Source organism: Schistosoma haematobium, chromosome ZW (assembly GCF_000699445.3).
Source record: "Schistosoma haematobium chromosome ZW, whole genome shotgun sequence".
In the NCBI taxonomy this organism is placed as follows: Eukaryota; Metazoa; Platyhelminthes; class Trematoda; order Strigeidida; family Schistosomatidae; genus Schistosoma; species Schistosoma haematobium.
The window spans coordinates 57776243-57792083 of record NC_067195.1 but is presented as its reverse complement, the minus strand read 5'-3'; the positions used below and the strand labels follow the sequence as shown (position 1 = coordinate 57792083).

General features: G+C 36.3%; 1 protein-coding gene across 1 annotated transcript in view; it reads right to left on the bottom strand.

The window, feature by feature from the left end:
* Positions 1 to 15841, bottom strand: part of MS3_00003982 (uncharacterized protein) — a 34304-nt gene continuing 18463 nt past the window's right edge. The window contains exons 7-13 of the mRNA XM_035731765.2: positions 12722 to 12941; positions 10574 to 10740; positions 6218 to 6458; positions 3925 to 4091; positions 3010 to 3147; positions 2329 to 2463; positions 1 to 563 (exon numbers count right to left, since the gene is read on the bottom strand). Coding sequence (XP_035589731.2) covers positions 250 to 563; positions 2329 to 2463; positions 3010 to 3147; positions 3925 to 4091; positions 6218 to 6458; positions 10574 to 10740; positions 12722 to 12941 — 1382 coding nt within the window. The 3' untranslated portion in view covers positions 1 to 249. The remainder of the gene's footprint in view (positions 564 to 2328; positions 2464 to 3009; positions 3148 to 3924; positions 4092 to 6217; positions 6459 to 10573; positions 10741 to 12721; positions 12942 to 15841) is intronic.

Here is a 15841-nt window from a genome sequence, read left to right as displayed (position 1 = left end):
CTCTTCAAATAAGCATTATATTTTAAATTTCATATAACAGAATAATGTATAACTTGGGAATTAGAATTTCAAACGGCAAAATTAATACATTGTTTGTAAGATGATTGAAAGATATACTATTTTGAAATTCAGAACATTGCTATTTTGACACAAAGAATTAAATTAATTTTAAAAATATATGATAAAATGATAATATAACTATTCATCCAACTTGATATTCCATAATATCACGTGAAAATGAAAACATAACTAAGGAGATAGAAAAACAAATATATCCTGGGACATAGCTCTTTCTTTCGATGTCAGTGCTTCACAATTATAAATCCCATCGTCACCTTCCCTGAAGTTTTCGATTGTTAGACGACTCTTTGAACCCTTACATCCAAGCGAACTTGGCACAGCTTGGGTCCTCATTCGTGTTTCATCACGAAGGCATCTCCAATTGAAACGCCAAATAATCATAGGTGGTGGAACACCGGATGCTTCACATTCTAAAATCAGTCTACCACCAGGACGAACTCTATGAGTTTCTTGACGTTGAGTTTGAATTATGGTAGGTGGGGCTGAAAGGGGATTGAAACACTGGCAATCAATTTCAAAAACTATTTTGATTATTATTTGAGTATGATAAAAATGATTTTAAACAAAAAACGTATCAGCTAAAACATTGACGTGCACTATGCTGATGATGAACACTACAATAAGTGATATTTACTTTGAAACCTTTTATAGATGCACAAAAATCTCCTTCAGTAGTTGTATTATTGCACTTACAATCATTTGAACACACAATCCAAGTCAATATTTACCACTGTCAATCACAGTTAACAATTTATTGATAGCATATCGTAGGTTTTATAAAGAATAAAACAGAAATGAACACATTTTGATGTGTTTTCATGTAACGAAGATGAATTTCTTCAGTGTTTTTACAGGATTATTGCTATTTTATATCTTAACTCAAATTGTTGAAATAGTTGTGGATAAGTGAAATAAATTTATTTAAAGTGTTGAAACATACTTGTAATTAGGTAGGACTTTTGTTATTAAGTTAATGAAGATTAACCAATAAACAGTTTTCATCACTAGTTTTACAAATGTAATACTCACTTAAGATATTTGAATTACAAAAAAATGTAGTTATTGCGTATAGAAGCGATAAAATTCTCGCAGAATTGTATTCAACACTTTTATGTATAAAATACTTCATTCATAAATAGACAAGTGTTTCCACACTTTAATCGATAATCTGTTTGCTATAGCTGCAGTGCAGTTTGCAGTTCATTACTTATAATCTCTCGAGAGATTTTAAAAGATACGTAGTGAACAGAACAAGGGTGGGGACAATCGGATTGTATTTACCACAAAATTACAGAGTTACTTTATAAAATAGAAAAACCAAATAGTAAATCGTTAATTTGCAAAATATCATTCCATCATATCAAACTGGACTGTTGCCGTAGCAAACATCAATCCATTGTCTCATATTTCATTGTTCATGTAACTTCTTACAAATTCCATTGTGTTCTCGCTTTTCCTTTCTTGATCTTCCCCATCTTCTGCTGCCAGACATTACGTTCTTTAACTCGCATCATATACTACTTATATCAATATAAGTAGCACACACCACAGATGTACTATTATTGTTTTTTTAAAGCCAGTATTCGAAAGCTATTTTAATTAGTTGAAAATGTGTCATTTGTAAACCATTTTACAACCTAAGCTGATGTGATAATTTAATGTTCTCTCCAATTCATATTGATTTTTTGGCTCTGTTTTATTTGGAACTATCATTTTATGTTTAATCAAACTTTAGTTTTACTTGTAAATACCTTGAGAAATATATAAGTAGAGAGAGGTTTTTTGGATATTATAGCAATTCATTAGTTGAAATCATGAGTTAACTGAAGCTAGACCACCATGGAAAACCTGCTGTGAGATAGTAACTCACTGGTGACAATGGTAGACGGTAGCGCAACTTCGTGAATTGGTTGAAGTTGGACGTTAACACCGTTGAATGTCGGCTCAGTGGTCTAGAGGTTAAGCGCTCACGCGCGAGACTGATAGGTCCTTGGTTGGAATATTGCGAGGCGAGATCGTAGGTGCGCACTGCTGAGGAGTCCCATACTAGGACGAAACGGCCATCCAGTGCTTCCAGGTTTTCCATGGTGACCTAGCTTTAATTGATTCATGATCTCAACCACTGAAATTACACCTTAGTCTATGTTAGTTCTTTTCTAAATATAACATCTATATACAAAACTATTTTCATCTGATGATAAGTAAAATAAAAAATAAAATACTGAAAAGTTGAAGTTATTTCCTTACAACAATCAGCTTCATCTTCACCACCTCGACAATCACGACCTCCATCACACCAGTATGCAAACGGTATATACTGATATGGTTCAGTACCACATCTGAAATGAGTAGCACCACACTCGTTATCTGGTACACGAGTGTCTGAAAGTAAAGTATAAGTTGTAAATGAAATTGCTGTTTAAGTAAAACTGCAATTAGATCACTAATAAGTAATATCGTTAGTGAATATGTACGAGAAATGATAACAGTCATCTGATATTTGAACTCCGCCTGAAGTCCCCCTGGAGCTACTACCGGTCCCAAGCCCGGATAAAGGAGTAGTGTTGGGTATAGGGTTAGCGACCCCATCCCGTAGAAAAATAACTTGCTGAAAAAAACGCTAACCAGAAAAAATAATGATATTTGGTTCGTTACAAATTAATTATCGTCAATTCGATAACATATTTTAACAGTTTGATATTTGTGTTTTACCATTTTATCACTAACGTCCACATAAAAATTCGTATCATCATTTCCTAAGAAATTACAACTGAAAACATTTACATAGTGAAAATTAATGGTATTTCGATAATAATAATTTAACTTTTACTAACATGTTATTTGTAAAATGAACTAAAGTCATTCAACAAATGTTATCTCATTCTGTACATGTATATTCTGAGTTTCATTATTCAAACAAATACTTACCATTTAGACAATTTTGTTCATCAAACCGATTTCCACAATCATCTTCGCCATCACACCTCCAATGTAGTTCATAGGTTTTTTCTTTAGGTGGTTTACCATTCACAACTTCGCATGGTTTTGTTATTGGTTCACAATACTCTGTAATCATAGGAATTAGAAAACTGTTAGCTCTATTCTATTCAAAATAATAAAAATAAGTTAAGTTTCATCATACACCCAGTGAATAACATTTATGTTCAACGTTAACTCCAGAGTTGTGTATAATAATATGATGCTATTCCTTTCGGCAGGACGTCAATTTGAACAGATTTAGAATTTGTGACAAATGGTCGTCAGACAAATAACGATTGGACATCAGAGCATAACGCAAACCTGTCTTGGCGGAGAACGACATCTGAATGCAGTTCATATTTTATCTGTTGACATTGTTTATTCAAAAGGTTCCTTGTCTTTGAAAAGTCATCGGTGAGAAAGCATTTGTTTGCTTTCTGTTAATATTACAACCTAATAATATGTAAGTACTATCGAGGGTTATATAGTGTCACCCTTGATCTGGTTATAACCGGAGATGGTTTCTGCTGATTAGACCATTCTACGTTATTTTCCTTCTACCCTACTTAATAAGTGATGATATATTTTCGCAAATCCGTATATTTTCTAAACTTTTGTTTATTTAAAAAATTTCAAAACACACTGAAATACAGGTTTGACAGTTGTCATAATGTGACTCAAATTATGACTTATGGGAGCTTTTTTACTGATTGTCTGATGACAAGGTTGGTTAGAAGATCCTGCTAGGCAGCCTAAGCTCCATAGGTGATAACAGGCTTAAGTAAAAAAGTAAGTATCTACTGACAGCAGAAATTCGGGAATAAGTAATCAGGATATATAATATGCAGAATATGAAAAATATACCACAGTTTTCAGGTTTCTCATCAAATCCATCATCGCAATCAGGTTTCCCATCACAGAATTGACCCACAAATATACACTGCCCACTGGGACATCGTCTTTGTCCTGGTTGACAACCTAGTTCGATGAAGATGGTTGATGTTTTTCTTTCACCACTGGGAGATACACATCTGAAATTTAAAAAGTCAGTAAGCAACTGGGGTTAATCTACTTCCATGTTTTGATAATGAATTGGAATTAGTTTAAGTTATCAATTAGCAAGATTGGCATTTAGAATATATGTTTTATTTCGGAGTAAACATTCAATTTGATACAATATAGTAAATCCTATTTTGATTTTAATATACTACAGTTAGACTTGAACTATAAGTACGGCTAATTTACTCAACAAAATACTAAGAAAATTTAAATTTATCTTCTTTGGCTGTTAGATCTTCTATTGAATCTGGTAAGTTATAACATTGGAGACATTAAAGATGTAAACTAACATGTCATTTGGCAAACATTTTAATTTGTAAAAGACTGCAATAAGTAATTGGATAACGGTTACATTTGTTTCCTGCGACGATCTGAAAAATGAACATCTTGGTTATATACCTGTTAGTACTCATTTATTGTTCACTCCTGTATTAATTTAAGTTTTGTAATCCTCGTTTGCTTCACCGCTTAGAAGGTGTTGGGGATGTTAGATCCCCAGAACTCACATGGTAAATGCCTTAATTTCATAATTTTATTTTGGAAATTTAAATTTCATTGTTTTCGCGCCAACAGCGCACTTTTCACCTTCATTTCGTATTTCCCACTTGGGAGAATCTTTAACGCTATTGGTCCGTTGTGTATTTTTAGTATGCTATTTTTGCTACACTTCTCAAGGACAGTTTTATGCTGTATGTATACGTTTAATTTGTGTCTGTTATTATTCACTCGTGCTTCTGGCTTACGGAATATGCTTCCCCGTTCCAAGCTTTGACTTCTTCCTCTAGTTAGCGGAGCTGGGACGCTTAAAATAGCTAGCTTAGTGGTCTACGGTCACAAGTCTTTGTTCCGTTCGCATACTAAGTGAACTCGTAATAGCTTCAAACCTAGCAGAAGACTATACATACGAATCGATCAATGAGTTAGTTGCCAAGGCATAACCAACAGATTTTCTTTTTTGATTGAGATCATGAACCGATTGATGTTTGACCACTACAATTGAAAACCTGGAAGCACTGGACGGCCGTTTCGTTTACCGGCTGAGATAACTCACATAATCATGTAAGCCCAGTTTTTTAAAAATGTTCATTAAAAAATAGTCTGTTTCATCGAAGTGCTTGAAAATCCAGGTTACAGAACTTAATAAGAGAGTGGTTGAGGTTCTTTTAATTTCTTAATCAAGTAAGATCATACAACTATAATACACGATAAATATTTAATTCATTGGTATGGGGGGTTGTCGAGGTTGTAGTATTTTCAAGGTTGAAATCACGATTTGATCTAAGCTAGACCACTATTTAAAACCTAGAAGCATTGGATAGGCGTCTTATCCCAGTGTGGGACTCCTCAAAAGTGTTCATCCACAATTTCACACTCCGTAATCGAGCACAGCAATTTCGGTATCGCGCTATAGATCACTCAGTCAGTATCCAATGTTATTAATGTTTGACTTCAATCACCCCATGATCTTGCACAACCCTTTATTTTTTGTCTGAGGTGGATAACTCTTTCACACTTGACACGGACTGGACTCCGTTGGTCATGGTTCCTCAATAAAACTCCAGGAGTTACATCTTGAAGCTAGTCATTAGTAGACACATGGTTATTAATGGTATGGAGTCTAGCGGTTAAGGGTTCGTGTGCAAGACCGAAGGTCCTGAGTTTGATTCCCTCATCTTAAGAAGGGATGAACACTGCTGGGGAGTTCATAACTAGGATGAAACTGCCGTCTTGCGCTTTCAGGTTTCCATTAGTAGTCTAGCTATGGTCGATTAGTGATTTTAACTATGACAATATTTAATTTGTAGATTTTTATAAACATTAAATGCCTAAATTTAATTTAGAAAAAGTAAACTAAGAAACCTACAATGAAATATTTGTGAAATATGAATCCGGTTACTTTTAGTTTTGTTCTTTAAAAAAGTGGTTATTCATTGAATTCTTTTCAGTTTTTCCGATTAATTTATCTGTTTACGTACAAACAGACTATCTATTTTAACCTGAATTGTAGTAATATTTACAATAAGTCTACAACTAGCAGAAATTAGTAATGACATAATTAAAATATGTGAATGAGTATTGTCAATAAATTTAAGCTTACTCGATTATGATCTGTCTGTCTCTAGCATCAAGGCCTCCAGGAACGTCTATGATGGCACGTTCAGTTGATGGCCTAGAAACCACAAATCTTGGGTCACTTGTTATTGGTCTCCCATCAAGAAACTGTAAAACTGGAGATGTGCCCGGTTTATCCGTCACACATTCCAAACGGAATGCTCGACCAGGTTGAATTCGTAATTCACCAGGAGTAAAGTGAACTCGTACATCAACAGCCACTTCAGCTAATAACAGAGTTACAACATAACTACTAATCACTAATATTCAAATTATTGAGGTAGAATAATTTGAGTAAGACTATTATAGAAGATTTAAATTCATTTAGTTTTTATGGTCTAAGCTAGTATTCACCATTTTATAGAGATGACTGTTGACAAACGCATCATAATCTATTCATTATTATGAATTAGCTTTCTAATTCTATTTTCAAGAAATGATCATACTATTACAGGGGTTTTGCGTTTTCGAGAACAAACTATTCTTTGTCAGTTAGTGAAAACTATATTCAAATATATAAAAACCTTTGATAGTGAGATACTTTCAGATCGTAATAAGGAGATGTTGAATGCATGAAGTGTCATAGCCTTTTACGAATCATTTAGCAACGGTTACTAAGTTACAGCATGGACGATAGGTCTTAGTATTCTCAGTGATAATAAATTTGAATGTGGTAAGTTTCCTTGTCTGTTTGCTAAATCTTTGGTGCTCGGTATTGTCACACGCCCACGTGATTTATTTTAATATTTGGACAGAGGAATTATACTAATCTTTCCACTTAATCTGTCACCCGTATATTTGTCTCTGTCAATTACTCACGTGTAACTTTGATCATATTTTATACATGTGTATAGTGTTACAATGCGTTTATCTTCTTAATTTACAAGCATTATAAGCAAAGATGGATAGTGGCTAGCAGTGGAATCCAGGACGCGCGTTTCGTCCTGTTTGGGACTCGTCAGCTGGATGTACCTGCATCTCGGAGTTGATGTTCACTCTGGAACTCGAACTCAGTACCGTTCACCTCAAAGCGAGTCCCAAACAAGACGAAACGCGCGTCCTGGATTCCACTGCTAGCCACTATCCATCTTTGCTTATAATGCTTGTAAATTAAGGCAATATCGATGCATACGTACAGTATGCACATATGCAAATAAGAGACTGATCAATTTCAGTCCTAAAACATCAATAGGAAGATTCAAGTAAAACAATACCAAGTGCTTTTATCTTCTTCCTGTATGACTTAAAAAACTTGGGTAACATTATTTTCCGAGTCAGTGTATTATTAAACTTCAATGCTTTATACAATCACTGAGTTAATATCGTTCAGTCATTATGAGGTTAACAACGGACAATATAATGGAACGATAAATCTACTACTAATAAAACCTTATAGATAACCTATCTAAAATTATATAACTTCCATATTCATTCGTAACTTGTATTTTCGTGACGTCTTACAAACCGTTATACGTCAACTATCAGAAACGAATAATGATTAAGTAATTACTAGCTAATTGGTATAAAATAGTATCTCACTGTTAATGAGTATCCAGTGAGTTTAAGTTTTTGTGTGATGAATGAAATTTCTACTCTATGTGACATTCAAATCAGAACATTTATTAAAAAACAAGTGGATTTTTAGAAGTCTTCAATCTCTGGGAGTAGAGATTTCAAAATGTGCTTAGATTTTCGAATGGTTTTGAGTGCTGTGATATTTTTTGTGTCACCAATTAAATTTATTAAGCACAAGAGAAAATGTTATGATATCAGTCTAACTCAAATAGTTTATCGTTAACAAGATATGAAAAAAACCCACTCTCGTGAGTGAAAACATATTTCCTTTGCACATTAGAATTGAATAACAAAATCTGAAATAATTTAGATTTTCATTATGATGGATTAAACTGCAAAATCGTGCATGGAGGACAGCTCACAGATTCGTTAGAAGTAAAGACCGGTGTCAAGCAAGGTTGCTTACTCTCACCCTTTCTCTTTCTCCTGGTGATCGACTGGATTACGAGGACGTCAACATCTTGGGAGGGGGGAAGCACGGGATACAGTGGATAGTTAGGATGCAACTGGACGATCTAAACTTCGCAGATGATCCGGCTCTTTTATCGCACACGCAACAACAAGTGCAGGAGAAGACGACCAGTGTAGCAGCAGCCTCAGCAGCAGTAGGTCTCAATATACACAAAACGAAAAGCAAGATTCTGTGATACAACGCAACATGCATCAATAAAATCACACTTGACGCAGAAGCTTTGGAGGGTGTAAAAACCTTTACATATCTGGGCAGCATAATCGATGAATATAGTGGATCTGATGCAAATGTGAGGGCGCGGATCGGCAAGGCAAGAGCAGCATATTTACAACTGAAGAACATCTGGAACTCAAAGTAACTGTCAACCAACATCGAGGTCAGGATTTTCAGTACAAATGTCAAGACAGTTCTACTGTATGGGGCGGAAACTTGGAAAACTACGAAAGTCATCATCCAGAAGATACAAGTGTTTATCAACAGTTGTCTGAACAAAATACTTCGGATCTGTTGGCCAGACACTATTAGTAACAACTTACTGTAGGAGAGAACAAACCAGACCCCAGAGGAGGAAGAAATCAGGAAGAAGCGCTGGAAGTGGATAGGACACACATTGAGGAAAGCACCCAACTGCGTCACAATGCAAGCCCTCACACGGAACCCTCAGGGCCAAATCAGAAGAAGACCAAAGAACCTATTACGCCGAAAAATGGAAATAGATATGAGAAGAATGAACAACAATTGGATAGAACTAGAAAAGAATGCCCAGGACAGAGTGGGTTGGAGAATGCTGGTCGGCGGCCTATGCTACAATGGGAGTAACAGGCGCAAGTAAGATTTTATGCCACCTTCAAGTGAAAAATCATTGAAAGACATAACGTTTTATATGATTGATTGAACAATCATTTAAATTCATATAACTTAGTTATTTTCAGCCAATTGAAGAACTGTTACAACTTAAATTTGTGAATAAATAAATGTTTGTGTGCTTTTCAGTAGTATTGTAGTAAACAGAACACGGGTGGGGACAATCGAACGTACTTGACACAAAAGTTACAGAACATCTCAATAAAATCTGAGAACTATATATTATATCGTTAATTTGCAAAATGTACACCAGTTGTCTCAAAATGCCTCAGACTTCATTGTTCTTACATTTTCATACAAATTGCATTTTATTCCCGCTCTTGCTTTCTTGATCTTCCCTCATCTTCCGCTGCCAGACATTACATTCCTGACTCGCATAATATACTACTTATATCAATATAACTAGCACGAACCACATTCGTCCCCCACTTTAAAGCAGTCGTTCTTGAGGTGGTTCATGCCCGCCGTGCAACATTATTCGTCTCTGCAGTCTGTGCCACGCTCTCCTTCAAAATGTCAAGTCTGCGAAGAGCTGACTTCCATAGCTCCGTCGACCTGCCGAGGCAACAACATCCGACACCCACCCGGCACCTGGGACGCCTAACACCTGTACTCCACCGGCCTACTGAGCCACCTACATCCGATGTCCACCCAGCAGCCGTACGTCCCACAGCTCCCCTCTGTGGCCAACACCCCCTACAGCCATCGCCACCCCTCCGCACCAGACTGCTGCGACCACCACCCCAGCCCCAAGGTCGTAACGGCGTCCGCAGAACAGCACCCCCCTCTACTCCTGGTTGGCAGTGACACCAAACGTAGTGAAGGAGACCACACGCGAGGATAACCGAATTGTATTTTGTACAAATTACAGAGTTACTTTATAAAATAGAAAAACCAAATAGTAAATCGTTAATTTGCAAAATATCATTCCATCATATCAAACTGGACTGTTGCCGTAGCAAACATCAATCCATTGTCTCATATTTCATTGTTCATGTAACTTCTTACAAATTCCATTGTGTTCTCGCTTTTCCTTTCTTGATCTTCCCCATCTTCTGCTGCCAGACATTACGTTCTTTAACTCGCATCATATACTACTTATATCAATATAAGTAGCACGCACCACAGTATGACTTATCACTTGACGTGTTCATCTGTAGTTCTAATAAACTTATTTCGTATTCATTCAGTCGTATTAAATTGTATCTTGCAGGGTAACCAATATTTTGTATGTTTGTTCAAGCTCTCGTTTGAGTTCTTTAACATCTTCGTGAAAATGGAGAGTGACATAATATATATTCTAACGTTATAACTTATTTAAAATGCTGTTTTAAACTTTTGTTTAGTGGATAAGATATTATTCATAGCATTTAGTTTTCCTAATATTTTATTTAACAATTAAATATCAATGTATAAATATGTTCAACTCACGGCACCGTAACTTGTCTTCATCTGAGCCATCTCGACAATGAATTATCCCATCACAAAACTGGTTGTCCAGGATACACATTCCATCTTTACACTTAGAATAACCAGATGGACATACTGATTCAACTTGTACCACGATTGTCTTACTAGCTGCACTTACTACGGTGCAACTGTATTTAAAATAATATATATATATAAGTGGAATTATTTCTGAAATTTAATCGCTTCATGATATCAAGTGTGCAGATCAAAAGTGCAAGAGCTTAATAAAACAAGTTTGATTTCTAAAGAAAAACTAAGTAGGAATCTAAGTCATTTTATTGAATTACTTTCTTTAAACTGATAGTTTAGTGTTATGGACACTACTTATAATTTTTTTTACTTTACATCAGCTATACATTGAAAAAAAAGCTTATTTGTCTGAAACTCTACCAATATGTTAGTGTTACAGAATAAAAGTCATGTTGATTAAGTCTTTTCTACGTTAAGAACACTTGACATTAGGCAGATCACGTTATGAACATCGGGAATTATGTGCTAACAGAAATGTTATTTCATAAATATCATTTCACCAGTCTGTTTGATAAGAAATAGAAATTTCATTTAAATGAACTAAAAGATTTCATATCTATGTTTTAACGAATATAGAATAGTAGTTTTTAGCAGTCGAAGCTTTTGGTTTTCAACTAATTAGTGACCAAGTGAAATCTCACTTCATCAACTTTAGTTTATTTAAGAATCAGTGATACCACCAAGTTAATCAAGAATATACAGCATAAAAATAATCACATCACCTAATGAATGTATAAAATAAGATGAGAGATACATATCGTTTCATATGTTTATAATAAATCAAAGTTGTATTGGATTAATGAAACAGTAGTTATTGTTGAATTCTTATAATAATTTGAAATGCACACTGTGTCTTAGGTAGATTACACTATATGGGAATTACTAGACCATGGATATTTTTTTTAGAAAACCATGGTAAGAATAACATGCTTAATGTGATGGAATAAAAAATTATAACACTCCCCATATCACAACAAATGGAATTTTTATTAAAATATAAGATAGGTCTCAGGTAACTCACTCGAAATTACATAAATACAAAAGAAACTGTTATCACTGAATACAAATGGTGTCAAATTAGTGAATCTTCAAATTCTGACAAAATAAGAGACAGTATAATCACTTATCACATAAGTAATAATGTTGAGGAATTTCAGAGAATTGTGCTTTAGCAAAATGTTTTAACAAGGTAGCTCAGTAGACCACTCACTTTATTTTATTTATTTATTTATTTCGATCAGTGTATTTTGATTTGAACGGCTATGTAGTTAACTTTTGTAAACATATTGCATATATCAGAAGGGGTTTGTGGAGATTTTAGAAATTTCACAGATTGAAATTATGAGTCAATTGAAGCTAGACCACCATGGAAAACCTGGAAGCAGTGGACGGCCGTTTCGTCCTAGTAGGGGACTCCTCGGCAGTGCGCACACATGATCCCACACCCCGTGAGATATCAGCTCACTGAAGACAATGGCATACGGTGGCGCAACCTCGTGGATTGGTTGAAGTTAGACGTTAACACCATTGGATGCCGGCTCAGTGGTCCAGTTGGTTAGGCGCTTGGCGCGAGACTGATAGGTCCTGGGTTCGAATCTCTCGGGGTGTGGGATCGTGAATGCGCACTGCTGAGGAGTCCCGTACTAGGACGAAACGGCCGTCCACTGCTTCCACGTTTTCCATGTTGGTCTAGATTCAACTGACTCATAATTTCAATCTGTGATATTGCATATACCCTATTTTATAAACTTTCACTTGACCGTAAAATCTTAAATTTAAATCTTCATAAGTACACTTTTTAATTACTAAATTCTAGAACTTATGAATTTATAAATTAGACTATATCTGATATGATACACTGAAAGAAGGGTTTGTTTTTCAAAATTAACCAGTAACGTTTCCTTTCAAAGTACACTTTAAAGTGAGAAATAGTTAGCATTATCAAATCTCACAACTAGTACTTGATTTCTATCTTTATGCAGGTAAACAATAATAAAATATATTTTAGGATAGGAATTTTATCGTTGTATAATAAATGTGATTGTTAAGAATTTTTAATTGTATACTATGTTTTCATACGTGAAAGAATATTTTCCAGGATCAGCAATACCACTTTCTGCTCGAACAATAACATGTTCACGGCTTGGACGTACAATTGTAAATCTGGGATCATTTTCAACTGGATAACCTTCAAGTGTAATTTTTGGTTCACCACCTGGCATAACTGATTTACATTCAAATTGGAAAGATTCATGTGGTCTTGTTAAAATTGTTGTTGGAGTAATAATAATTGTAGGAACTGATGTCAGTAAAATGAAAATGAGAATAAAAAGAAAATGCTTAGCATTTAAACAGTGATATTAAATATTTTTATTCATTTCAACAACATTGTTAATTATCTACTACTTCAGACGTCTGATATTTTCAAACTCTAATCTAATGAAAACGGAGTTTGTGAAGCACACATGATTATTTCTATTCATATGGAAGAAGCGTCCTTATTTATCACATAATTAAGCTATTTCTTGTAAATCATGAAAAATAATTTTGAAATGTTTCAACTCAGTTATGAATTGCAAAGAGAATATTCATTATTAGGGTACTCTAATATCTATGTCTGAAACAAGATGAAAGTCATACAGAAGCACTAAGGATAATACTAGATTGAATAAGTGAATCATCTAGAAAATTTTAAAAAATGCTATGTACACAGGTTACAAAAGTGTGTTTCGTGTAGGAATCTTAATCACTGAAACGGTATGTAGTGATTCTGACATTAGATAGTTTAGGATGTGCTTGACGGATGAAATATGAGAATAATTTATTGAGCCCGTTTTAAATTAGACAGACTTATCAACGTGCTTTTTAGCTACTGCAACTTATCATTGTCCTGTCAAAAATAACCTGGAATAGGGTCTAGGATGTTTGAATATAATATGATTTATTGTTTTCAATGTTACCAGTACAAAATATCACTAGCAGTCTCGATTTGTTCTTTCTTTATACTGTTTGGATTTCTCAAACATTTGTTTGGTATTATTATTCATTAAACCAGTCTATTTCATCACTACTCTTTTGTACTATAGATGAAACGGTGGCTCTCTCAATTCTTTTTGTGATAGTCATTTTCACTATTAATCCACGCTAAGTATTTGATATCTGATATTTTGTTTATAAATAACAGTTAACTGGTTTTTCTGGTGAAAAATAATTGGTTAGAATTCAACGGTACTATTCCCAAACAAATAATCTTTACGGTTTAGTCAGTCATACTGGTATTTTACCGAATGATTATCCCATCATAACAATCCAGAGTTTTCAACATGAGAGTTACGTGAGATAATTTGTTTCGATGCTACATTTCATATTGTCTTAGCCTATCAGAAGATCACATGTTGAATATATGTGGCTAATTTTTCAAACTAAAACCATTATATTAGATGGTGGTTGGAGGTAGTCAACAGGAAACCCTGGACCCGGGTTTCGTGCTACTTGGCACTCGTCAGCAAGGTGTACCTGTAATCTTGAGGGAACTGGTGCTCCCTGGCGGATTCGATCTCGTGTCACCCAGCTTCACAGTCAGAGACGTTACCACTGAGCTATCCGAGCCGTGACTAACCTCCTGTAGGACTGAGATGTAATCACAATTGATTGATCACTGGGTGGTGATCAATCTCATGCTTGTCTAGTCCTTATTAGTGCAGATCGAATGCTATCGATCATGTTGCAATGTGGCCACCAGTCTAGGTGACTCGACACTGCGGGCACTATGTATTGAGATTAGATGGTGGTTGGAGGTAGTCAACAGGAAACCCTGGACCCGGGTTTCGTGCTACTTGGCACTCGTCAGCAAGGTGTACCTGTAATCTTGAGGGAACTGGTGCTCCCTGGCGGATTCGATCTCGTGTCACCCAGCTTCACAGTCAGAGACGTTACCACTGAGCTATCCGAGCCGTGACTAACCTCCTGTAGGACTGAGATGTAATCACAATTGATTGATCACTGGGTGGTGATCAATCTCATGCTTGTCTAGTCCTTATTAGTGCAGATCGAATGCTATCGATCATGTTGCAATGTGGCCACCAGTCTAGGTGACTCGACACTGCGGGCACTATGTATTGAGATTAGATGGTGGTTGGAGGTAGTCAACAGGAAACCCTGGACCCGGGTTTCGTGCTACTTGGCACTCGTCAGCAAGGTGTACCTGTAATCTTGAGGGAACTGGTGCTCCCTGGCGGATTCGATCTCGTGTCACCCAGCTTCACAGTCAGAGACGTTACCACTGAGCTATCCGAGCCGTGACTAACCTCCTGTAGGACTGAGATGTAATCACAATTGATTGATCACTGGGTGGTGATCAATCTCATGCTTGTCTAGTCCTTATTAGTGCAGATCGAATGCTATCGATCATGTTGCAATGTGGCCACCAGTCTAGGTGACTCGACACTGCGGGCACTATGTATTGAGATTAGATGGTGGTTGGAGGTAGTCAACAGGAAACCCTGGACCCGGGTTTCGTGCTACTTGGCACTCGTCAGCAAGGTGTACCTGTAATCTTGAGGGAACTGGTGCTCCCTGGCGGATTCGATCTCGTGTCACCCAGCTTCACAGTCAGAGACGTTACCACTGAGCTATCCGAGCCGTGACTAACCTCCTGTAGGACTGAGATGTAATCACAATTGATTGATCACTGGGTGGTGATCAATCTCATGCTTGTCTAGTCCTTATTAGTGCAGATCGAATGCTATCGATCATGTTGCAATGTGGCCACCAGTCTAGGTGACTCGACACTGCGGGCACTATGTATTGAGATTAGATGGTGGTTGGAGGTAGTCAACAGGAAACCCTGGACCCGGGTTTCGTGCTACTTGGCACTCGTCAGCAAGGTGTACCTGTAATCTTGAGGGAACTGGTGCTCCCTGGCGGATTCGATCTCGTGTCACCCAGCTTCACAGTCAGAGACGTTACCACTGAGCTATCCGAGCCGTGACTAACCTCCTGTAGGACTGAGATGTAATCACAATTGATTGATCACTGGGTGGTGATCAATCTCATGCTTGTCTAGTCCTTATTAGTGCAGATCGAATGCTATCGATCATGTTGCAATGTGGCCACCAGTCTAGGTGACTCGACACTGCGGGCACTATGTATTGAGATTAGATGGTGGTTGGAGGTAGTCAACAGGAAACCCTGGACCCG